Source organism: Zootoca vivipara, chromosome 5, assembly GCF_965207765.1.
Source record: "Zootoca vivipara chromosome 5, rZooViv2.hap1.1, whole genome shotgun sequence".
Taxonomy (NCBI): domain Eukaryota; kingdom Metazoa; phylum Chordata; class Lepidosauria; order Squamata; family Lacertidae; genus Zootoca; species Zootoca vivipara.
In genome coordinates, this window is record NC_142588.1 from 46,625,569 (window position 1) to 46,651,536 (window position 25,968).

Below are 25,968 nucleotides of genomic sequence, written 5' to 3' on the forward strand. Positions count from 1 at the left end.
AGCTATAGGCTTGTGTTTGCGATAGTGGCTGTGCCTTTGACATTACAGTTAATGAGCCACAGATAGTGCAACTCAGCAATAAATGCCACTGAGTCCAATGGGACAAATGCTCAGGTATCTGTGCATAGGGTTGCAGAACCTGTCCCATGCTCTTGCAATTTTGTGCAATTTAGGTAATTTAGCATTATTTAATTTATATTATGTCTACTGTACAGAAGAACTCTAATGCCTCTTTATTCATAGGAATATGGGAAGCTGCCTTATATCGAGTCAGACCATTAGTCCATTTAGCTCAGTATTTACACCAGGAATGAGGAACCCATAACCCCCAGATATTGTTGGTTTTCAACTCCCATCAGCCTTAGCCGGTATGGGCAACGGTCAGGAATGATGAGAGTTATAGTCCAACAACATCTGGAAGGTCACAGGTCACACTCTTTAGCTGCACTGACTGGCAGATATTTTCCACTCCCCCTGCCTGAGTCGTCCCCCATATCTCCCTGGAAATAGTAGAGACTGTGCCCCTTTCTGTAAATGATGTATTCATTCATTCACTCATTCACTTCTTTATTAAAATTTGTACATTGCAAATTTTAATATACACAGCAGTACCCTACACAGTCCTTCCCCACTGCTTTCTTTTGAAATAGAAAAGTGGCAAACACCAGCTCATCTCTTTCTACAATTGAATTTAGTCCTCCCCAAAATCCTGGAATTCCAAAATCTTCAAAGCCTGAAGAATAGGGCTTTTCTGCAGTGGCTCCCCATTTGTGGAAAGCCCTTCTCAGGGAGGCTCACCTGGTGCTTTCATTACAAAGAAGCTGCCTTACATGTCAGCCCCCAGCCAATACAGTACAGTGGTGCCTCGCTAGACGAAATTAATTCGTTCCACGGGTCAATTCATGTAACGAATTTTTCGTCTAGCGAGTCCCGGTTTTCCATAGGAATGTATTGAAACTTAATCAATGTGTTCCTATGGGCTCCAGGGGACTGGCGGCGGGGAAGGCAGGCAGGCAGGCGCTTGCTCTCTTGCCTGCCTGCCTTCCCCACCACCTGTCACACGAAGATCGGAGGGCGCTGCTTGCCGGGGCTTGTCAACCCCGGCAAACAGCGCCCACCGATTTTCGGATCTGTGTTGTGTGACAAGCGGGGGTGGGGGAAAAGTGGAGGATCGTTCCTCCGCCTTTCCCCCGCCCCGCCTGTCACACAAAGATTGGCGGGCGCTGCTTGCGGGGCTTGTCAACCCCGGCAAACAGTGCCCGCCGATCTTCGGCTCTGTCCCCCAATGCACTATGGCTCGGGGAAGCAGGCAGGGAGACGGCAACAGCCCGCAGCTTCCTGGGCTGTTGCCATCTCCCTGCCTGCTCCCCCGAGCCGAAGCGGCCAGGGGACAGAGCCGAATTGCGGCGCTGCGAGGGGGAGGCAAACGGCGAAAAGCCCCCGCCATGCCGCAATTCGGCTCAGGGACTGGCTTGGCGGTGGCGGGAAGAAGGGGAGGAATTCCCCGAGCTAAGGAAGGTAAATGGCAAAAGCCCCCCCCCTGCGCCGCAATTCGGCTTCTTCCCCTGGGCGCTTCAGCTCGGGGAAGCAGGCAGGGAGATGGCAACAGCCCCGGAGCTTCCACGGGCTGTTGCCACCTGCCCGCCTGCCTTCCCCAAGCAGCGCCCGCCGATCCTCCGCTTCCCCCCCCCATCCCGCCTGTCACACAGCGGGGATCTTGAGAAGCCCCCTACGATCACCGCTGTGTGACAGACGGGATGGGGGGAAGCGGAAGAAAGATCCTCCGCTTCCCCCCCATCCCGCCTGTCACACAGCGGGGATTGTAGGGGCTTACCTTCCAAGTTCCGGACTGCAGAATCCGGGACCAGCAGCCATTTGACACCGGAAGTTGCGTCGATGTAACTTCCAGTGTCGATTTGCCCTTCTATAGGCACCCAAAATGGCCGCCGCCGCCTTCGAAAATCGCTTGTGCGCATGTCAGGAAGTGCTCCGACGCAACTTCCGGTGTCGCTCCGCCCATCTATGGGCACCAAAATGGCCGCCGCCAGCACCGGAAGGGACGTCTATGCACTTCCGAACATGCGTACATGCGGCTTTTGAAGCTGGCGGCGGCCATTTTTGGTGCCCATAGAAGGGCAAATCAGGAAAAAATGGCCGCCGGCAGGAGAAAATAATGGAGAAAAACGGGAGACGAAGTGATACGGGGGACCACCGGGAAAAGGTAAGTAAAAAAGGGGTTTTCCCGGGGAAAACGGGAGACTTGGCAGCTATGCGTAGGGGGCTTGACAAGCCCCGTACGATCCCTGATGTGTCGGGCAGGATGGGGGGAAGCGGACAAAAGATCCTCCACTTCCCCCCCTCATACCGCCTGTCACACAGCGGGGATCGTAGGTGGCTTGAGAAGCCCCGCATGATCCCCGATGTGTCGGGCAGGATGGGGGGAAGCGGAGAAAAGTTCCTCCATCCCACCTGCGCTTAGGCTTCCTCGGCAAAGGCAAGCGGGGGACACCTAGCCCGCCCGCTTGCCATTGCCGAGAAGGCGCCGTTGCCGCCTAATGCCGGCTCTGTGGGGTGGGGGGAGGGAGAAGCGGACTCCGCTTTCCCCTCACCCCGCCCGACACAGCGGGGATCAGATGAAGCTGTCTGCGGCAGGGGGAGAGGAACGAAATCGTTCCTCTTCCCCTGCTGCTGAGCCTGCACAGATCCCGGGGTTCGGGGAAGCACTTGCAGCTTGTCCGAACCTCTGCTGGGGCAGAGACCAATGGAACACAAAGGAGAACCAGCTGCAGCAAGGGAAGAAGGCAAAGGAAGATCAGCTTCGCACGACGAAGCGGTGGCCATAGAAAACCTCGTCGTATAGCGAGGCAACCTCCGATCAGAAAATCCTTTCATTAAGCGAAATTTTCGCCTAGCAGGGCATTCGTCTAGCGAGGCACCACTGTATATGCTTTCTCTGTCCCCTTTCATCAAATCACTCAGTGTCTCTTGGGAGTCATAGAATCATAGAATTGTAGTGTTGGAAGGGATCTCAAGAGTCATCTAGTCTAACCACCTGCAATGCAGGAATCTCAGCTAAAGCATCCATGACAGATGACCATCCAATCTCTGCTTAATAACCTCCAGTGATGAAGAGTCCACGACCACCGTTCCACTGTTGAACTGCTCTTACTATCAGAAAGTTGGTCTCTAAGGTGCTGCTGGAAGGAATTTTTTTATTTTATCAAAAAGTTCTTTCTCATGATGTTTAGTAGTCAGAATTTCCTTTTTTGTAACCTGAAGCCATTGGTTTGAGTCCTACCCATCATGGCAGGAGACAACCAGTCCATTTTCAGTCTCTTGGATGGCTTAGCTGGAAGTGGGCACCCTCATATGCATCCAATGAGCAATCACTGCCTTGCTAGGTCCTACCCCTGTGTCAGGAGGAGAATAATCACAGCCACACTTCAACAATTCCTTACCTCCCTAGTTTTCAAACTTTTTGCAGTAGCAGAACCCTTCACTTTAGCTTTGCTGGAATCCTTGCAGCAAATAATTTTTAAACATTTTTTTTTTAGGGAGAGAGATTGATTATTGGTAGAGGAAGCAAGGGAGAGCCAGCCAGAGCAGCAGCTTTTTAACTTTGAAAAACTTTGCTGCTGATCTCCTGATCTCCTCTGATGGGAGAAGTCTTTGTTTGTCATCCTTAAGGCTTTCGCTCTTATCAGAGAGTTCTTATCTCTCCATCAGCATTAAAGGAGCAGCATATTTAACTCTTGCTGACAGACTGCAGCTCAAAGGAAGGTGCTAAGGGGCAGAAGAGGGATTCACATGACAAGTACTTAGCCCGCTGGCAGTGCCGCGCGGGCAGGTTGCCGCTGCTTATCTAGCTTCACACGACTCACATCTCTACTGTAGTGACCGAGAAGGGGGATGGGCGAGGCAGCGAGGAGCTGCTGTGTCTGCATTGCACCAAGCTGCCCACTCCCATGCCCTTTCCCGTCTTGGTAACCTATAGCAACACGCGGTGTTTGGAAGCTAGGAAAGCAATGCTGTCCTGCAGGCCGCTACTGATTTAACCCTTGGAAACCCTTGGAAGGAAAGTAGAGGGAGGGAGGCCCGGGACCGCCGCTTGAATACTGTATTTAATTCCCATGGGCGCAGCTCAATGGATATCATACATTGTGCATGCTTGCCTACCATACCATTACATTTTTTTCTTTCTTTGGGTAACACAGCTTTGCAGAACTCTGGACAAAATTTGAGAAAAGCTACGTTTCCTCACAGAGAAATTCTACCTACTGTACTGTTTGGAATGAGCATGTATCTAAATCTAGATACTATAACTCCACCCACTTAGCGTGTCAGGAGGTCTTCAGAACACAGCAGTGTAGCACACAGAAAGGGCCAGCCTCATCAGTGCCTCCAGCCAATTGAATCGCAGCATTTTCTAACAGGGCGGTCCTAATTAACTCCCCCAACCAACCCAGCTGCAGTACTTTTCTTCCACTTTGTTCAGGGTTAGAGCGGCCATTTTCTAGAGAGGAAGTTGTGTGTCTCTGGGTGGGGAGCAAACTGCAAATATATGTATGTTGTGACTTTGCTGGCAGAATATTTGTTTGCATATGTGTGAGGAAAATAAAAGGGACCTGGAGAAGCTGGAGTGAAGTGGAGAAAATTATCTCAGTGGGTGAGTGTTTTTTTATTTAAAATTATTTTTAAAACAATTCCTCAAACAAAGCTACAAAAGGGGAAAGGGAGCTAACAATGGGGTGTGTATGCTTAGCATGACTAATATGTCCAGGCATTTAAAAAAAACACAACTCTTTCCCCTTGACAATCCTTTATTGGCTGGTTACACAGCAGCACCAAGAGGCATTATTCAAGGACACGTTTCAGCCAGGCAGAAACACTTGGGGGGGGCAGTGAGGAGTGTGGCCTGAGGAGAGCAGGTGGCCTGGGGAAAGTTCTGAGGGCCAGATAGAGAGGACTTGGGGGCCACATCCCCCCCAACTGAGATTCCCACCCCTGCACTTGACCTTTAGTTAAGGGATGCTGACCCTTGGGGAGCCAGAGAGTTCAGTAGACCAGCTGCCCCTCAGCATAATGTTCTGAGCATATCCTTTGTCACTATTCCCCAGTGAATTCTGGGAAGGTGGTTGAGCTCTGTGCTGGTCTCAGTGATCAGAACATTGTAAAAGGAATCCTATAGAACTAGCTGCAGAATTTCCTAAATTTCTCCACAACTTTCCAAGGAGGAAATAAAGTATGTTAGAACCTTTTTCAGTTCCAACGTGCTTCTGTTTGGGGACAAACTAAAAGGAATATCAGGATCACTTCTCAAGAGTTAATTTTGTACTTGGTGTGCGTACAGTATAGGATTGGTAACAGCCCGAATGGGTCTGTCCTTCTCCTTAGGCCCATTTCTTGTGCTACCGTAGTCACGTTTGTACTAATAATGAAATTCTCTTCATCAAGTTTTTACCCTGTTCAGGCAAGTACATGACTCTAATTCAGTATGTCCTGATATAAAATAAATTATTGTACTGATCTGCCTGTAGAGGCATCTGGTGAAGTGGTTCTCTCATAAGGTTCACCCTGTAAGTCAGTGGTCGTGTGTGTATGATCTTAACAGTGCTTAGTTTATATTTCGGTTGCTATTTTCTTAACGTTATTAATATGCTTTTATAGATTATAAATGCTGTATTGATTTGTTAATTGTATAATATGACTTGTTTTAGTTTTGTTCTTTGGTGTTTTTTTAGTTGTTGCTTTGTTAACAGTGTTTTATAGATTGAAACTCACTGATGATTTGTTATTCTGTATGATTAATTTTTTTATTTGTGATGTTCTATTATGTTCTATCATATCATTGTTATTTATTGTTTGTAAGCTTCATTGGGATTCACTTGAATAACAAGTGGCATAGAAATATAATAAATCAAATTACTCGTAAGGATACTATAATTGAGTTTAGGGTTAAACAAAATGGGGGCGGGTGGTCTCATGATTTGTATTGCTGTTAGTTGGGATTCTCTAGAAAAGAGGACTGCTAAAACGATCAAGCCTTGGAGCAGCCACACTGGGCTGGCCAGTCCACCCTGATATGTGCTTCTCCCTCTCCCACTGCCTCCCCTCCCCTCCATTGCAGGGCCAGATGGTCCTGAGGGAGGAGCCAGGAAGCTTGTTCTGAGATGTCCTGCTTCATCTGCCAGCCAGCCAGTGCTGCTTCCCTTTTTCTCTGGGGTGCGCTTAGAGCAGCGGTCAGCAACCTTTTTCAGGCGTGGGACAGTCCACCATCCCTCAGACCATGTGGTGGGCCGGAATATTTGGGGGGGGGAATGAATGAATTCCTATGCCCCACAAATAACCCAGAGATGCATTTTAAATAAAATACATATTCTACTCATGTAAAAACACCAGGCAGGCCCCACAAATAACCCAGAGATGCATTTTAAATAAAAGCACGCATTCTACTCATGTAAAAACACGCTGATTCCCAGACTGTCCGCGGGCCGGATTTAGAAGGTGATTGGGCTGGATCCGGCCACCAGTCCTTAGTTTGCCTACCCATGCTCTAATGCGGCTTTGCATTGTGGAAACATACCCCATTAAGCACAGGTAATATTGAAACAGAAGCTTTCACATTCTTTTTCCTCAGAATTTGCTCTTCACTGAAGTGGGTGCTCTGCTCGGACCACCTGCGGGGCAGATTGAGAAGGTGATTGGGCCACATCTGGCCCCTGGGCCTTAAGTTGCGTACCCCTGTCTTAGAGCATCTGATGGCCATTGCCACCACCCACTTCTTCACCCAGCTTGGCTCCCAATGGCTGGCCATAGTGGGTTTCCTCTCCCTCGCCCAGCTCCCCTCCGGCTGCCTTGGCAGCACTGTTGATCCTTCCTCCCCTGACTCTAGGGCTCTCGCAGGGACTTGAACCAGCTGTGTCCACCCGGTCTGTGCTCCCTTGGGACACCTCTGTTCTAGGTAAAGTTGGGCAGGAAGGTGCATGGGTGGGGGCTCTTAAAGCTGGCAATTATTAAAAGTGCTATGGAGATATAAAACACAGAAGGAGTGTGAGGAAGAGCACTGAAGAGTATCAAAATGTGGAGACGGCAGGGTTTCAAGACACGTGAAGGGATCGTGTCAAGCCTTGCCTTGGTGTGTGTGTGTGTGTGTGTGTGTGTGTGTGTGTGTGTGTGAGCATGGCGGGGATACATGTGAAATAACTTAATGGAAGGGATATATTGACATTCCAGGAGTCAGATATCTGGGTTTAAGGGTGGGTTGGGGAGGGTAAAGCGAACGTGTGAATGGGTGGGCCTGATGGATGTTGGGAGTGATATTGGGGTGGTAAGCAGGTAAGAGCTTACCTTAAAGGCCTTTTGGCAGAAGCAAAAGTTAGGAATGGACTTGGGCCTGTGATGGTGGCCTGTGATCTGTGTGTGCGTCTACAAGGAGAGGCAGACTGTATTTGGCAGTAACATCCCAGAGTTAGGATGACTGATGAGTAGAGAAGTTGGAGCAATATCAGATAGTGCCTGCTGAGAAGGAAAGCTACCGGTACTTGGGGATTGTGGGAGGAGAGCAACTGTGAAACTTGCTTCCTTGAGGAGTGGCCAAAATCTGGGCTTATGCATTCCAGAACACACACACCCCTCTAAACCCAACATGTTTTGGTTTAAACAAATTTTGGAGTGGGGTCATTGAGCGACACTGAAGTCTTGGGTTGTGACTCTTAAAGTGGTTTTCTCTGAATGGAGATGGGAAGAGTTTGTGGTGCAAACTGAGGGTTTCTCAATGAAATCCTATGTATGTCTTTGTTGGGTGAGATTTAGAATTTCAGCCTGTGAAAGTCTTGTAATTGTTCTGTGCTGCTGAGGGCTTGGATTGTGGAGATGTGGAAAGCCTACAATCTAAAATAATGCTGGTTTTTGTCCTCTAAGCACTATTCTGTTGTGACGACAGCAACCTAGGTTTAAGGTACCATTTGTTGATTAGCTTATATATCTGAGTTTCTAACACTGCACCCCAATCTCCGTCCAGTGATGTGAGATTCCAGGGATATCAGACAAGTTTACAAGGGTCTGTGTTCCCTTTTGGGACAGTAAGGCACAGCAGAGACTGTGGTGTTTTTGTGATATATGGTTTATTTACACATATATACAACCTGAACCTAGATGAAGGAATTGCAGAGTATTCACAGCCCGAACGGGTCTGGGCTTCTCCTTAGGCGCAGCATTAGATTCAAAGAACAGCAAAAAGCTGTGTTTCCTTCCTTCCAGCCTGCCACAGCTAGCCCACATTGTATTCTGCCCCCACTTTCTCTACCACCTTTGGTCTCTGCCCACCAACACACAGCTGGAGGAGGGGTCCCTCCCCTCCTGATCTTCGCTCTCTTGCTGGTTTCCTTGATGAGCCATTACTCTGCTTTGTTCCTAAATGGCTTACTCTCAGCTAGCCCTGCCAGATACGTCTGGCTTGTTAGCATAATAATTTTTGTGTTTGACACAGTTTAATCAAACATTGATTACTTCTAACTTTTATTAATTCTAGGATTTATGGATGCCTTGCACCCACAAATGTGCTCTGGCACCTCAGCACATAGCATTATGTTCAGCCTGTGTAAATAAACCTTTTGTCATAGAAGCTTCAGCATTCTCTGGTGACCTTAATTTTCAAGGAAGTCAATTCCAAGGGATAGACAGGGACCCGCTCCAAGATTGAGTTTGTGCATAACAATATGCTTTTCCTTCCCCAGCACTGTGGTAGTAGTTGAACAGTGGTGGGTGGCAAATGCTGGCATTCAACTGCCTTAGTGACCTTCACTGCATATCTGTCTGTTCAGTATTGCCAGGACAATGTTAATATGTTGCGAAGATGTACTGGAATGTCTGCTGAAAATCACAACACAAGCTGGTATCAACCAGTACAAGAAGTCTTAAGATGGGTCTGTAACTCAAACTCAAATGAGTGGCACTAATGCATAGCTGTCAAGTTCTCCCTTTTTAAAAGGGAAATGCCCTTATGCTGAATAGGCTTCCTCGTGAGAAAAGGGAAAGCTTGACAGCTATGCACTAATGTTTCAAATATATATTTAACGGGTTTGAGTCCTTTGTAGGAATAAAGTGTAGTATGTATTTTGAGATCAAACTAATGTCAAGGGCAGTGGTCAGTACATTGATGCTGCTATAGAAGAGTCAGAGCCATTCCTCTCTCTGTCATAAATCATAGCCAAAACCTTGATCAGATCTGATGCTGTGGCACATTTCTTGTTGACTTCAGTGGGTGAGATATGCACCATATGAACACAAAGGGATGGTTCATTTGATAAAGAAAGCTAGCAAAGTTAGAACAGACTAAAATAGTCTCTCCCCCCCCCCTCAAATTCAAAGAGCAGCTACTGTAAATAGGTGCTAGCATTTTAAAGAAGGATAGTGTAGAATATAGGCCAAAAACTGACTGACTGATTAGCTGAGATGGATGAGAAGGCCATTCAGCATACTAATGAAAATAAACTAACTTTGGAGATTGCTGTAACACATTTGGATGGTGTCCTAAAACACAGCACTTTCTGTCAGCTATTTGAGAAGATGGGCTGATGCAGCAAGAAAGCCATTATATCAAAACTTTGATTTGCCATCAGCTATTTTTAATTAGCTGTGTAAAGTGGAGACGGTCTGTCAATGAGAGACAAGTAAAGTTTGAAGTCCAACCCACATTTACTCATGCTTTGTAGCAAACACTTCACTCTCAGCATAAGAACATAAGAAAACCTGATGTATCAGGCCAGTGGCTCATCTAGGCAGGCATTTTGTTCTGATAGTGGCCAACCAGATGCCTAAAGTATCCATGACAGAGGCCTATCCAACCTCTGCTTAAAAACCTTCAATGAGGGAGAGACCACCACCCCCTGAGGGAGTCTGTTCTGCTGTCGAAAAGCTCTTGCTGTCAGAAAGTTCTTCCTGATATTTAGTCAGAATCTCTTTTCTTATAACCTGAATCGATAGTTTCAAGTCCTACCCTCCAGAGCAGGAGAAAACAAGCTTTCTCAATCTTCTGTGTGACAGCCCTTCAGATTGAAGATGGCTATCATATCTCCTCTCAGTCTCCTCTTTTCCAGGCTAAATATGCCCAACCCCCTCAACTGTTCCTAATAAGGCTTGGTTTCCAGACTCATGGTCACCTTGGTTGCCCTCCTCGGCATATGTTCCAGCTTGTCAATATCCTTCTTAAACTGTAACACCCAGAACTGGACACAGTACTCCAGGTGGGATCTGACCAAGGCAGAATAGAGCAGTACAATGTCTTCTCTTGATCTGGACACTATACCTCTGTTGATGCAGCCTAGAATGGCATTAGCTTTTTTTGCTGCTGCATCACACTGTTTACTCATGTTAAATTTGTGGTATACTAAGACCCCTAGATCATTTCCACATGTACTACTGGAAATCCAGGTGTCCCCCATCTTAATATTTGTTCAGTTGGTTCTTCCTGCCTAAATGTAGAACCTTACATTTGTCCCTATTCATTCATTCATTCATTCATTCATTAGTTTTGTCTCAGTTGTCCGATCTGCTAAGGTCATCTTGAATTCTGATTCTGTCTTCTTCGGCACTAGCTACCCCACTAAGTTTGCTGTCATCTGCAAATATTATGAGCAATCCCCTCAATTCTTTTGTCCACATCGTTTATAAAGACGTAGAACGATAAAGGACCCAAGATACAACCCTGTGACACCTCACTTGTCACTTTTTCCCAGGATGATGAGGAACATTAATGAGTACTCTGCGTTTGGTCAGTTAACCAACAACAAATCCACCTAACAGTTACCTAATCCAGACTACAATTTACCAGCTTCTCCACAAGAATATCATGGGGGACTTTATCAAATCCTTACTGAATGAGTGAAGATCATACAATAGAATGTGAATAAGAATACTGGTGTGAAAATGTGAGAGCTTAAGGGTGGGAAAATGAGAAACCAAGAAACCAAAGTTGACAGATATGCCCATCCTTAAACCAAGGGTGGAGTACTTCTGGTCCTTGAGCAGGAAATGGTTCACAACTGAATTTCATCTGGGCTTTTCAGTTCCCTTCCTGCTCAGCAGGGAGCAGCTGAGAGGAGAAAGTTATTTGGTGTTAGGCAGTCTGTGTAGTTGCAATTCTTTTCTCTGCAAGATAATCAGCTGCAGGAAGATCAAAGTAGAGGGGGAAATGCCCTGGATGAAATCCTTGCAAACATGGTTAGTGTGTTGGACTGGAGAAAACAGGTTAAAATCCTCACTTAACCCAAACCCTGTTGGCTTAACCTAGTTTACAGATTGTCAGTCCTCCTAGAGAACCATGTATGCTTGGGGTTCCTTTGAGGGAAGGTAGGATATAAATGTAGGAAAATGAATAAATAAGATATCATTATCTACAAATCAATCTAGTGTAATGGTAGAACAGAGCCTTTCATGAGTAATTCTGTCCACAATAAAAAAAGGGTTCAGATGTAAATGCATGTCAAACCAATTATGAGACCAACACAGGAAGTCCCACCATTTATTGCTGATTTTAACTGTCAACTCTATAAAAATTGCTCGCTATCTTGAAGTGTTGCTAGCAACACTATCATTCTTTTAAAATTAAACATGATGCCCTGATAATGTCTTTTATATTCTGCATTCATTGATGGGGCATTATACCTGATTGCACTTTCAATAGTGTTTCCACCTGCAACATCTTTGGCATACATACTGTTTTATTTTGTTTTTTGGACAGTGCGTGTCCAATGCCTGCTTGCTATCCAAACCTTTTCATTCCACAAATATTCTGGGTATGTTTTTTGTTATGTTTTTTTGGTACTGTAGTACAATAGTGCCCCTATTATTCCCCTGGATAGCAATAATGTGGTATTGTTTGGGAAGTATCGCAGAACTAATAAAGCTGAATGATGTGTGGATGGTCCAGTATAAATCCAGTGTGTCATGCACAATTACTGCTTCACTGCTATGTTACAGAATATACTTTCAAAAAACCCTAGTTTCGCAGGGTTCATACTTCAGCCAGGGTAACTATTTTATAGAATACCTGTCCAATAAATGTAGGTAGACTCACAAAATACACAAAATTTTGGTAACTAAATCATGTTGGGGGAAATTAGGAAATTTATAGCCAAGTCTTTTATTTCTCTTTTGTCTTTCTTCAAATAATCATCTTACTCATCATACATGCCAATTCTAATAATTTGTTTTCTTTAAGCAAATCAACATTACAATGACAGAAGGGTTTTCTTTTTAAAGAAAAAAACAGACTCTTATTGTAGTTACAATATTTCATTTTTTGATAATTTCTGACAGAAATCAATTTTGCCCTAATTCTGGAAAAAATTACAGTATATGTAAATAGGATCATATGAATAGAACATATTGGCATATAAGTGCTTGCAGAACTGGGTCCTTTGTTTAGAATAACAACAAAGTGAGGTAAGAACAGTCAACAAAAATCATCACACTGTGACAACATAACTTCAGCATAAGAATCAGGTCTCCTCTTGAAATGTGAAACTATTTCAACAATCATGCCAGCATAATTTATCAATGTGCAACTAATTAAAACAGCATAGCAGTCATGATAAAATGTAACCTTATGACCTTGGATGAGAGGGAACTACATACTGTACAACAGTTCCTTTTGATGTATTTAAATTCTTTTCTTTTTTATACATTCAGTCCTCATCCAAATTAAGTAGTCAAATGATAATACAAAAGAAAAACACCTACCAACTCACAAACAGGGCGTTATTACTGCTACTGTACCATCTTGGCATGCAAGTACCTTAACAACTGGTATGTAGTCAAAGTGTAAACAGTGAAATGTCTCCCCCTTCCGGAAATAAAATGATTTTTTTAATTTAAAAATGCAGGTATAATTATAAACAAAAGTTATATTTGTATAGCTTTCATAATTAGCACAACTCCACCATAAGTAAGAGTTTATACCTCTGTTGATAGATAACTCCCATACAGGCAGCTGTCAAACTAAGGACTGCTACTTTGCCCTTATGAGGAAGTTCTTGCAAGACGACTGGGTGGGGAACCTGCCGTGACCAGTTCAGAGTGCAGCCCAGCTCCAAATAAAATTGTAGATTTAGTCTTCTTCATTTCAGTGATGCTTATGTTGAAGAATTAAATACGTAAATTTAATTGATCTTGAATGCATTTAATGTTCCCTGAATTTGAGACATTAGGCCTAAATATAAACGTGCTTCATCTGCCGCCACCTTCCGCAAACAACTTTTACATTTAAATATTATGGTTGGACTCCAACATTAGCTATAACTGGCATAGACCTACTGAAACAAATGGATTTGATAATAATAATAATTTATTATTTATACCCTGTCCATTAATTTTCAGTGAGTTTACTCTGAGTATGACTTAGTTGGCTACCACCTTATCATTCACCTAGTGAGTGAAGTTCCACTTATGATCAGAGAGTTGGGGGAATTTCCAAAACAACATGGGAGGTGGTGTGGCAGCTGAAGGGAAAATGGCCAAAAATTGGTCCTCCTCCTCTGTGAGTACCGGGTAGTTACCTCTGCTGGATCATTGTTCCTTCTGTGAATGAAAGGGCTGAACTGCATAATGAAAATAAAACAAGGACTCTGCTTAATTGCTTGTTGACTTCAGTGGGGTACCACTGTATTTTAGGGTACAGTGGAATTACTTAAATGCAATGAATACGAAGAGCTTGGATCTGCTGCTCTGAGAGGGAGGACTTTTAATAACTGTGATGAAGGGGTAAGTGTGGCAAGGGCAACATTATTCTGCAAATAAGCGGCTATGGCATTAATTTTAACACTGGACATTGAGGCTACCGTTTGCCACAAACTTGAGTATGCTTGAGACTACTGTAATCAATAGACGTCAGCATGCTTAAAGCTACATTTGACTTCAGCCTTCACAATTATGTTAGTTAAAAAAGCATCAGATAGTCTTCTGCAGAGAGTCTTGCAATTTTTGTTCTCCTGGGTCTTGCAATTTTGGAGATGGCTATTGGGGGGGGGGGGAAACGGATCTTGGCTGCTGGACATGCTTTCCCAAACTCAGTCAGATCTGATAATGAGTTAGTTGGTTGGCATGGAAGACAAGCATGTACTCTTTGCTGTATTCACCATTCTGAATTCTTACATAGTAGAAAAGTCCAGTCTTCATCCTGCTTCACACCTTAGACTGTGGCAGGGTCCTTTGGAAGGCAGAAATCCTTGATATGCATCAATCCTTTCAGAGTTTTTTGTTTGTTACATCTGGCTCATTGAAATACATGGTTTTTGCTATATTTGCCTATCACAAAGTTCAAATTATGCCTTCATATCAGGGTAATGATAATATTATTTATATCCCTAATAATGTCAGTTTCTGCTTTCTTAAGTGTGTGTATCTCAGCACTAATCAAGCTGAGAAACTGAATAACTCAACACTTCTAGCTATATTACAAGTCCTTTAGACTTACTGTACTTTAATTTTCCATGATATATTTCCTTCCACATTATAAAACAATGTACTATCTTTTCCCAGACATTTGTCTTTATTTCCTGATATGAATAATAAGAAGTGTGGAGAAGTATTTTTCATATCATTACTGATGTCAGAATCTTTTCATAAGGTCCTCCAGTATATTCACCTTTGTCATTCCAGATGCCCTGCTTTGGGGCACAACGGAAAGAAGGTGCTAATCTGAGCCTGGAGGTTCTTACCACCATTCTTACCACCATCCAGAGGTTGCCTCCATAAAACCTGAGGCTGTATTTTAGCTTACAATGGAAGCTCTTTAAAAAAGAAAAAAAGAAAGAAAAACATTACAGAATATACAAATGTGTTTTTTAAATCTCAGACACAAGTTCCTTGACGTGTTGAAAGGTGGTGTTTTCGATTTCTGACTGCCGAACTCTTATCTTTACACTCCGAGGGCTTCTGTTGTGAAATGTCTATCAGTGCACTTGCAATTGCCAGTCCTGGAAGGAAAAGGAAAAGAGGAATTAACATTCTTCTATGAGAATACTTTTTTCTGCTTTCTCTTTCTACTTTCACTGAGAGGATCTCCTAATTCCACTAGAAACTAGCTCATAAGCCATGGAATCAGAATTGCCATATCATTGCTTGAGCATTTCCTCCTTGTCTAGTACAAAAGTTATGAGAGGAAACATACAAAACTGCAGTATTTTAAGCACAGTAATAATTGTATTTATGTATTGCATTTAGGAAAGCCTGATGGAAAAAGGAAACCCCAAACCAATAATACCACTAACTAGCAGTGATACTGATATAGTAGAATATCCCTATTTTCATCTAAGGAATGTTGGAGGGTATGACAAAAGTAAACATGACACTTGTCACACACTGTAGCTGGGTTTTCAAACAACAACAACAACAACAACAAAGCAAAACTAGAGGCCAGTGAAAGCGAAGAGTTATTGTACTCTGTCCCTGTGCCACAGTCCCAATCCCACTCCTTCCCTGTTGGCTCTTTATTTTTAAAAACAGATAGTCCAAAACAAGTCCAACTTGTTGCTCAGGGTGTATGAATTAAGGTTTGGGAGACACGGATTTGAGCTATTTTATCTAAATACTGCTTCCCATCAAGTGAATTGTAGTGGGTGAGTTATGATTAGGTGTGTGTGTATTTATGAGACAAGCAGCAAAAAAACCCAAACAGTACTATAAAATACTATCTACAAAAAGCACTGGGTTTTTTGGGTAAAGAGAGAGAGAGAGAGAGAGAGAGAGAGAGAGAGAGAGAGATTCCAGATCATATCTTGATAAAAGTGCTGTGGGTACCAGCACCAAATGGCTGCCATGGGCTGCAAAAAAAGACATCATAGTTCTTTGTACCATTGAGTAGAATCACAAAAAGCACATTAAAATCCCCAACCATGCTACATACTTAAAACCAGATCTTAAAAGGCCTGGAAGAACATAAAAGCTGGCACTGAGGACATCAGCATGTGTGCCAGGCCATGGGGTCAGGGGAAAGGATGCATCAGTGAATTGCCTTACTAACTACAACTCTGCATGTTTTGTCAATTAAGAACAGCCATGAGAATGCTGTTACTTAAACATCATACAATATTTGAAGATTCTTGACTTTGATTTCTAATTGTGCAACCATACCCTGTTCTTCAGTTCAATGAGTGGATATATAGCTTGTCAACATGTCGGTATGCAAAGAATTAGATTTTCTGTAAAATATTCCCTCATACTTTTTACTGAATCAACATCATTTCCATGTTGCAAAAGCACAGATACAGAGGGGAAAATCCAAAATGTGCAAAGAATGTTTCATGGCTTGTCAGAAGACCCAACGGGGTTCAAAAGGGAGAGTTATTTCTCAGGGGGGGGGGAGTTAAAATGTGGAAGTAGCCTTTTGGATTCGCTATATGCTTTACCAGGTTCCACAAGAGTAGATCAACTTGTTGAAAAACTCTTCCCTGCTGTTCACAGAGAAGATGGCTAGTTTCTCTCCCCACATCATTCTGGATGCTGTCAGGTACTTCCCCATGATACTAATTATGGCAGCATCTCAGGGCAGGGCCATCTTTCTCCTTGAGTCAGAGTGTTCTTTTCACTGGCATTGTTGTCCCACAGCCTAACTCTTGTTAAGTGGAGCTCCGAAGCTCCTACAAGGATGCTTCCTTTAATTTTCCTCCCTGCTCAGGATCACTTCCTCACATTGTCCTAAACTCGTAGTTTGGTGATGCTTGTTTTTATGCTTCAGGTACCATGGAGAGGGGATCAGAACTGTGGTGCATGTGATAAATACATTTTGTAGTGGTCTAAAGAAAACCCTTGCCTGGAATGTCTGTTTACCACAGAAAGGAAGCTGGCACTACCACCATTGGGAACTTATTTCCTATGACAAATAGCAGTGTGTGTGTGTGTAGATGTTTATTGGAACTGGAGCATGAGAAACTGCACCATAGTCCTTATTCCTTATTCACATGTGAATGCTATTTAAATTACATAATCAAGCATGCCTTGCCACATTGTGTGATGTAGTTTGGTTCTAATTCATATCCTTTAATGGATCCGTACAAAAAAAAATTAATAAACATTTTTATTAGATTTTCCAGGTTATCTAATCCATTTTCAAATTATTGTTGTTGTTGTTTAGTCGTTTAGTCGTGTCCGACTCTTCGTGACCCCATGGACCATAGCACGCCAGGCACTCCTGTCTTCCACTGCCTCCCGCAGTTTGGTCAAACTCATGTTCGTAGCTTCGAGAACACTGTCCAACCATCTTGTCCTCTGACGTCCCCTTCTCCTAGTGCCCTCAATCTTTCCCAACATCAGGGTCTTTTCCAAGGATTCTTCTCTTCTCATGAGGTGGCCAAAGTATTGGAGCCTCAGCTTCACGATCTGTCCTTCCAGGGAGCACTCAGGGCTGATTTCCTTAAGAATTGATAGGTTTGATCTTCTTGCAGTCCATGGGACTCTCAAGAGTCTCCTCCAGCACCATAATTCAAAAGCATCAATTCTTCGGCGATCAGCCTTCTTTATGGTCCAGCTCTCACTTCCATACATCACTACTGGGAAAACCATAGCTTTAACTATACGGACCTTTGTCGGCAAGGTGATGTCTCTGCTTTTTAAGATGCTGTCTAGGTTTGTCATTGCTTTTCTCCCAAGAAGCAGGCGTCTTTTAATTTCGTGACTGCTGTCACCATCTGCAGTGATCAAGGAGCCCAAGAAGGTAAAATCTCTCACTGCCTCCATTTCTTCCCCTTCTATTTGCCAGGAGGTGATGGGACCAGTGGCCATGATCTTGGTTTTTTTGATGTTGAGCTTCAGACCATATTTTGCGCTCTCCTCTTTCACCCTCATTAAAAGGTTCTTTAATTCCTCCTCGCTTTCTGCCATCAAGGTTGTGTCATCTGCATATCTGAGGTTGTTGATATTTCTTCCGGCAATCTTAATTCCGGCTTGGGATTCATCTAGTCCAGCCTTTCGCATGATGAATTCTGCATATAAGTTAAATAAGCAGGGAGACAATATACAACCTTGTCATACTCCTTTCCCAATTTTGAACCACTCAGTTGTTCCATATCCAGTTCTAACTGTAGCTTCTTGTCCCACATAGAGATTTCTCAGGAGACAGATGAGGTGATCAGGCACTCCCATTTCTTTAAGAACTTGCCATAGTTTGCTGTGGTCGACACAGTCAAAGGCTTTTGCATAGTCAATGAAGCAGAAGTAGACGTTTTTCTGGAACTCTCTAGCTTTCTCCATAATCCAGCGCATGTTTGCTATTTGGTCTCTGGTTCCTCTGCCCTTTCGAAATCCAGCTTGCACTTCTGGGAGTTCTCGATCCACATACTGCCTAAGCCTGCCTTGTAGAATTTTAAGCATAACCTTGCTAGCGTGTGAAATGAGCGCAATTGTGCGGTAGTTGGAGCATTCTTTGGCACTGCCCTTCTTTGGAATTGGGATGTAGACTGATCTTCTCCAATCCTCTGGCCATTGCTGAGTTTTCCAAACTTGCTGGCATATTGGGTGTAGCACCTTAACAGCATCATCTTTTAAAATTTTAAATAGTTCAGCTGGAATATCATCACTTCCACTGGCCTTGTTATTAGCAGTGCTTTCTAAGGCCCATTTGACTTCACTCTCCAAGATGTCTGGCTCAAGGTCAGCAACCACACTACCTGGGGTGTACGAAACCTCCATGTCTTTCTGGTATAATTCCTCTGTGTATTCTTGCCACCTCTTCTTGATGTCTTCTGCTTCTGTTAGGTCCTTACCACTTTTGTCCTTGATTATGGTAATCTTTGAATGAAATGTTCCTTTCATATCTCCAATTTTCTTGAACAGATCTCTGGTTTTCCCCATTCTATTGTTTTCCTCTATTTCTTTGCATTGCTCATTTAAGAAGACCCTCTTGTCTCTCCTTGCTGTTTTTTGGAAATCTGCATTCAGTTTCCTGTATCTTTCCCTATCTCCCTTGCATTTTGCTTGCCTCCTCTCCTCCGCTATTTGTAAGGCCTTGTTGGACAGCCATTTTGCTTTCTTGCATTTCCTTTTCCCCTTCAAATTATACAAATACCAATTAAACAATTAATCCAAATCTTCTGCCAAATTATACAAATTTAAGTTTGTTTTCCCATACTTCAGACTCAGAAAGTCTAGTCCTCTTATAGTAACCACATTTCTAATCAATATAGTCCAGATCATATCCAATAATCTATTAAAATCCTTCTATCTTCTTTCAAGCCCCTGAGTTGTTTGACCAAACCGTATATGTTTCTGTGTGAATTTATGCCTATGATTCCTCTGTAAATTAGCACTGTCTCTTCGCATGATAGTATCTTGCCAAGTCCGTCCAGAAATCCAAACGTCCTTCTCACAGCCAGCAGCTGCCATCTTCGAGCAGTCCCCATGAATCAAATCTTTAAGCCTCTGTGGTGATTTCTCCAGATCGCTCCAGATCGCTACTCAATATACCGTGTTTCTCCAAAAATAAGACACCATCTTATATTTATTTTTCCTCAAAAAACACACACTATGGCTTATTTTCAGGGGATGTCTTATTTTTTTCCCTCCTCCTCCTCCTGCCGTGGCCAGCATTGCTGCTGTGCCTATCACTATGGCTTATTTTCGGGGTATGGCTTATATTCCTTGAATACTTAAAAATCCTGCTACGGTTTATTTTATGGCTACGTCTTATTTTCGGAGAAACAGGGTAGCCTTTTCAGGGGAGATTTTGCCAGGTCAGAACTATAAACACACATCTAATGTCTTATTTATGGCTCTCTCCCCCTTTGACTAATATCATAGCCGGCTTTATCCCCAATATGGCGGAATCTAAATTATAACTGCGTCATAACTCAGAAGTTTCTTGACAAGTTTCCAGCTGCTAGTGTGATTGCTTCTCTTTGATGTCCATGTTTTAAGGAATCTTTAACCACATTCCAAGCGAATCCAAGAATACATACTTTGATTATTTATATTTTCAATTCACACTTGTTGTTGCTGTTTAGTCATTTAGTCGTGTCTGACTCTTCGTGACCCCATGGACCATAGCACGCCAGGCACTCCTGTCTTGCACTGCCTCCCGCAGTTTGGTCAAACTCATGTTTGTAGCTTCGAGAACGCTGTCCAACCATCTTGTCCTCTGTCGTCCCCTTCTCCTAGTGCCCTCAATCTTTCCCAACATCAGGGTCTTTTCCAAGGATTCTTCTCTTCTCATGAGGTGGCCAAAGTATTGGAGCCTCAGCTTTACGATCTGTCCTTCCAGGGAGCACTCAGGGCTGATTTCCTTAAGAATGGATAGGTTTGATCTTCTTGCAGTCCATGGGACTCTCAAGAGTCTCCTCCAGCACCATAATTCAAAAGCATCAATTCTTCGGCGATCAGCCTTCTTTATGGTCCAGCTCTCACTTCCATACATCGCTACTGGGAAAACCATAGCTTTAACTATACGGACCTTTGTCGGCAAGGTGATGTCTCTGCTTTTTAAGATGCTGTCTAGGTTTGTCATTGCTTTTCTCCCAATTCACACAGTTCAATTCACACAGTTTATATATTTAAGAAACCATATTAATTGAATAATTTTCCCACTTTCCGATCTCGCTTGCTTTATAAATGTTGTTTACGGTTCTTCAAGAGGGAGTTTTTTAAAGTAAATTGCAAGGCACAGTAAAGCAGAGTCATAAAGTTCTCGCTCCCCCCTTCAGCTCCGCCACATACCATTTCTTGCTCTTGGGTACATTCCTCTGTTATCTTTTGTTTTCTCAGTCGCTGAGCTTAGCAGAATAAATCTTCTTTCCTTGTCTGAAGCATGTCCACAACTTATATCCAGTCTTTCTCTTGTCATGGAGCCTGTTTTCGCTCGTAGAATCGGCATCCTGGGAGATCCAGGCTCCCACGGGGGCTTTCTATCCAGTGCCCCCAGCCCCTCCTTCATTCCGAAGTCGAAGCTGGTGGTGGGCATCTGCGGATGAGACTGCATCTTCCTGTACCCCCCCGGAAGACTTCAGGAGGCTGCATACTCCCATTTACAGCCTCGTAAATAACCCCGTGGGAACTGGAGAGTTGGTATTTTCAGCCATCTTCCACGGCGATCCAAGCGGAAGTCTTGGATCCATACAAATTAACATACACAAGAATGGGGCCATGAAATCATTTCCCACATCATATTTGCCTTTCTCTGATTCTGCATCATTCAGTAGCACTATAGCATTGGTGGCTGGAATAGCAGTGTTCAGCAAGAAAGTGTCCTTAGTAAGAAGAAGTGCTAGGGGTTGTACCCAATGGTAGCTGGAGTAGACCCATTGAAGTTAAAAGAAATGACTACATTACATTCATTAATTTCAGTGGGCCCTTTCTGAAGAAAGCTTAGTTTGACAGAAACCCTGGACTTGCTTTGAGCCCTTGGGATGAAAGAAAGATCCAAATTAATTGGTGCCCACCAGTCTTAAAAATATAACATTTGTTGCAATCCAAACACATTTACCTGACAGTATGGGTTAGAAGGAAACATGCACAGGATTGCATCATTAATGTGGCTTCAAGGTGCACAAAGACATCAAACATCTACAGGACTCTAAATCCAATTCAGGCTACTGAAGAACTCTTGAATTTGTGAATAAGTCAGGAAGAAATGTGTATCCTGGAGGTAGAGAGCCCAAGCCAGCATACCATAGCTGTCCAAGGACCTTTGACATCTTTATTTCTTTTTCTCAGGTCATGTTCTGATAAATACCATCCTGCTATGGCTTATTTTATGGGTATGTCTTAAAATATGAGAAACAGGGTACCATGTTTTCATGTGTGTGTGTTTCTATATTGCCCACTCCTGCTTGTAGTTGAGAAACATCTTGTTCCTGCCTTTCTCTTTTCTTTGAGAACACTTTAAAAATTTCCATGTGCACGGCTCTAGCCTTAGACTGGTTCCAGTTGACATTAGCCTCAAGTTTTCACTTTTTCTCATTGATGCCTTTCTAGCACATACGACTAGTGTTCTGGCTCCAGTGCAAGGCCAAGTCTGATGCCCTTGCACCAGACTATGACCTGTCCTCATTTCCAATGCCAGTGAACCCACTTCTCTGCCACACTGAGACATTGTTGTGCAGCATTGTTAAGTGTCATTCGGTCTCCACAGACCAGGTCATATTAGTGAATTGATTTAGTAGCAAGCAAGCACCAGATTCTGATCTAGGATCCGGCTAGGGATTGAATGTGCTCCCCAATAAATACATAGAGGCACTTTTTACTGGACATCCTGAACCAACAAAAACCTAACATGCTTTCCCCAAGTTTTCATTTTCTTGAAATATGCTTAGTTGGCTGCTGTTCCTCTTACTCCAGTATTCAGAAGGAACTGCTTCTTTTCAATCTAAAACTGGATACTGGGACATGCTTGCATGCTGTTAGAGTTCCATTAAAATCAAGTCACTCCAGAAGATCATTTTTCAAAACGTCACACAAATCATCCGATGGAATTCACTTACCGTGTTCTCTAGGCCCAACACAGTTCCTTGTTATCAAAGCAGTACAATTAACTAGGGGAACAATTCATTACTTCAGACTGGCGGTCTAAAAGAATTTCATTTACCAAGTCAAAATGATGCACAGACTCTGCTGGCAAGTAGAATTTACATCAAAATGCAACCAAAGAGTCAATAAAAGTGCTGGGGCTTAAATATTTATTATATGCTTTACCTTTATTTAATAGGGTTGTGTTTCCAAACAGTTAGAGTTAATATTATTGGCTGGAAATGTAAATCCTATGATATCTCCCATTTGTCACCCCTAGTTTTATGGCTTGTTATAATTTACTTCATGCATTCCCCCTTTAAAAATACTCCCTCCTGAGCTGAGAGCCTTTAGTCTGCTTCTTCAGTTCTGTAGCAGTAGTAGTATAGAATCAGCATGGTTCAGTATCAAATCACAGAAGCAGAATTAATGAGTCACATGCACAGGTCAGAAGCTTCTCTGTGATCTCGAGGCCAGGAAATTCCAAGTCCATCTTGGAATAGGATTTGTCAAATCAGTTTTAGCTTTACAGAAATGGGGCTGGCTATTTTCATAACCTTTGGTTGGGAAACAATCTATAGTTTCATTTTGTGAATGCTAGACACCATTATAAGGAGGGGCCAATCCAATATGCCTGTGAAAATGCCATTATTATTTTTAAACGACAACACTAGAAACAAGAAAAAACAATATTATCTTGGTTGTACATAGAACAACCATAGTCTTCCCTAAAGGCAATTTAGTGGTAATAGTTGATCCTCAAGCACTAAATGCCTAACTATAAAATTACTGGTGTGCGGGTTTTTTATTTTTAACAATTATGCAGAACAATTAATAAGTACAGAAATAAAATGTACCACAATAAAGCAGATTGCCTTGTAAACTGTGCTGTGCAATTTAAGACGTAAGTGCAACATTTGAATTTTACATTTGAACAATAGGCTTTGAAAATGGATTCATTCTGAGATAGCTTTCCCCGCTCCCCACAACTTTTGCAAGAGCAGGCTGTACTATACATTTTAATTTTCCAGCAAAACAGCTTCATTAGGCGTGAAAGGTTAATTGCAGGCTTAAGTGCAATTCAGGGAACCACACGTGAGGCTTTGGTGAATAGAGCCGCCTGCTACAGAAGGCAGTGAGCTATAAACTGTTTGCCCTGCTGAAATGTTTTACTACCTCATTTACTAACTGTCTTCTTTTACTGCTTGTATTTGTAGTTCTTTTAAACCTTTAATAGCTACAGTTTTATTTCACTGTAATCAGATTTAAATAGAAATACCCAGGCTGGGATGTTTGAATCCCCCCCCTTCATTCTGTTGTATACAGCTACATACTAACTGATGGAAGGCCATATTACCTTCCAGAATAAGAAACCAACATTTTATACTTTAGTTTTATTTGCTGGCTGAGAAATGTAAGTTTCCCCATTCCTCTATTGTTCATTTTAATTAAAAATTTATCATGCTCACGCATTCTCCTTTGTTAAAGTGAAGGGTGTTAAAGATGACCTGCTAGTTCTGGTTAGGCGGATAATTGGAATACATCCCCCTTTTAAATACATATTATTGTAAGATACCATTCTGGATAGATAACTTTATTAGATTAAATTACTGCCATTTTCACATTGTTATGCAGAATCTGAACATTCACAATACGGAACACACTACCGTATGATAATTACAGTAAAGACCCATCACTGTAGAATCTTTAATACTCTAAATGAAAATTAAAGAAGTTAACCATAGTGTCAAAGAAATTTAGAACAACAACCAGATTAGGCAAGAGTTGTCACGCAGGCAAGTTAAAAACAGAAAATGCCATTTGAAACCAAAAGCTTCACATTTCAGCATTGCTGCAAATTCCTTGGTTAGGTTTTCCCCCTGAAAGCTCCTGTAAATGCCCAGTAACTGAGGACTAAATGCAGCTGCATTAGTGCAATGAACTCATTACTTAGTATATTAATAATATCAGGGATCCCTGTACCTATGAAAGTTAATGCAAATGGCTCCAGTGAATTTTCAACCCTACTGAGAAAATAATGGGAATTAGAATGGCTAATCAGCGGTTAACATAGATCACCATGGAGTGCAACAAGTACATCTTCATTTTTATTTCATCAGTACTATTTATAATTACACACTGGGCATTTTTTACTAGGTTTTGTCATTTATTATGATCGTTTCAGTGCACTAAAGCACTCTGCAAGCACATATGAAAATAACCTGGTTCATCAACTCTCATTTATAATGGTGTGAGCACGATCTTAATGTTACGGCACGGTTTCTACTCTTGCTAACCTTATTTATAAACATTAACTTCACTTGCACCCATTATTCAGAGAGAGTATGTTTGATGAACGCATCGTAAACCAAAGAAGAACTGAAAGTTTCAGAACAGGTGCCCTTAAGCCATCCTTTCCTCATCTCCCACCTCTGTGTTCAAAGATGCTGTGTTGGACTCAGCTCACAAAGCAAGGCTGCATTTCAGCCCCCATTCATTTCAACTGGGTTTATCTGTAGCCAAACCCTATTAAAATGTATCAAGGTGCTCTCATTTCCCATCTTTTATTTTGTTTCATCATGGAATGAAAGATGGCATACATGTAGTTCTCAGGCACTCACCTTTCTTCCCCTATTCCTTTCTTCAGTCCCCCGTTTACCATATTGATTCCCTTCCTCCAGGCTCCTCCTCTCTTAAGACCCTGGTGTCCTTCATGTCACCTTTAGACGACTTCTTCCTCTGCCCCTCCTTTTTGGCTCACTTCTACCTCCTTACCTAAAGTCCCTTCTTCTTTTTCATTGTCAGTTTTTGGTTAGGATGTGGAAAAGTATGTTCATTTAAGTAATGATATGAACTACAACTCCATTAAATCAAATATTTGTATTGTAGGCAGATCAGTGCTGTTTTCTTTTATGGAACAAAATCCCATTCAGTAGTACTTTGCCTTGGACTCACCACATGGAAGCAGCTGTCACCACAACTGTCATCCCTAAATATGTAGCAAAATAAACATTCTCTGAGAGGCAATTATGTTGGCAGATTTATAAACTACGTAAAGTGCCTTGAAATAACCTTTGGAAGCAAATTTTGGAAGCTAAACAGATCTGCATTCAGCAGCTACCTAACACTGCACCGGTAACTTCTTAAAAATCCAATTACACAGACTTCTTACTTAGCATAGATATTTGATGCACGATAGATCCTTTCCACCCAGATAATCAGTTTCTACTTTTAAAGTGTGTCTGCTCGTTAATAGTGAATCAGTTAATCATATGAAGACATACCTCTGCTCTCACAATGCTGTTCTTCTAATTTGATTTCAAGGAAATCCTTATTCACTGATTTGTGACTTCACAAGAGTATAGTGTAGTATGTTAATCACACCTGAATCGTGTGTGATCTCCATGGTAGAAGAGAAAACTCCACCTTGCCTTATTGTAAACAGTGAAGACTCTGCAACATTAGTGACTTATAGTT

At 42.6% G+C, this 25,968-nt stretch overlaps 1 protein-coding gene and 1 long non-coding RNA gene across 2 annotated transcripts in view; one reads left to right on the forward strand and one right to left on the reverse strand.

Annotated features, from left to right (window-relative positions):
- LOC118096462 (uncharacterized) overlaps positions 1-25,968 on the forward strand; it is a 72,827-nt gene that overhangs the window by 36,666 nt on the left and 10,193 nt on the right. The window lies entirely within an intron of this gene.
- The window catches only part of ATRNL1 (attractin like 1), a 497,126-nt gene continuing 483,284 nt past the window's right edge, over positions 12,127-25,968 (reverse strand). Inside the window, exon 29 of the mRNA XM_060274775.2 lies at positions 12,127-14,975. Coding sequence (XP_060130758.2) covers positions 14,851-14,975 — 125 coding nt within the window. The 3' untranslated portion in view covers positions 12,127-14,850. The remainder of the gene's footprint in view (positions 14,976-25,968) is intronic.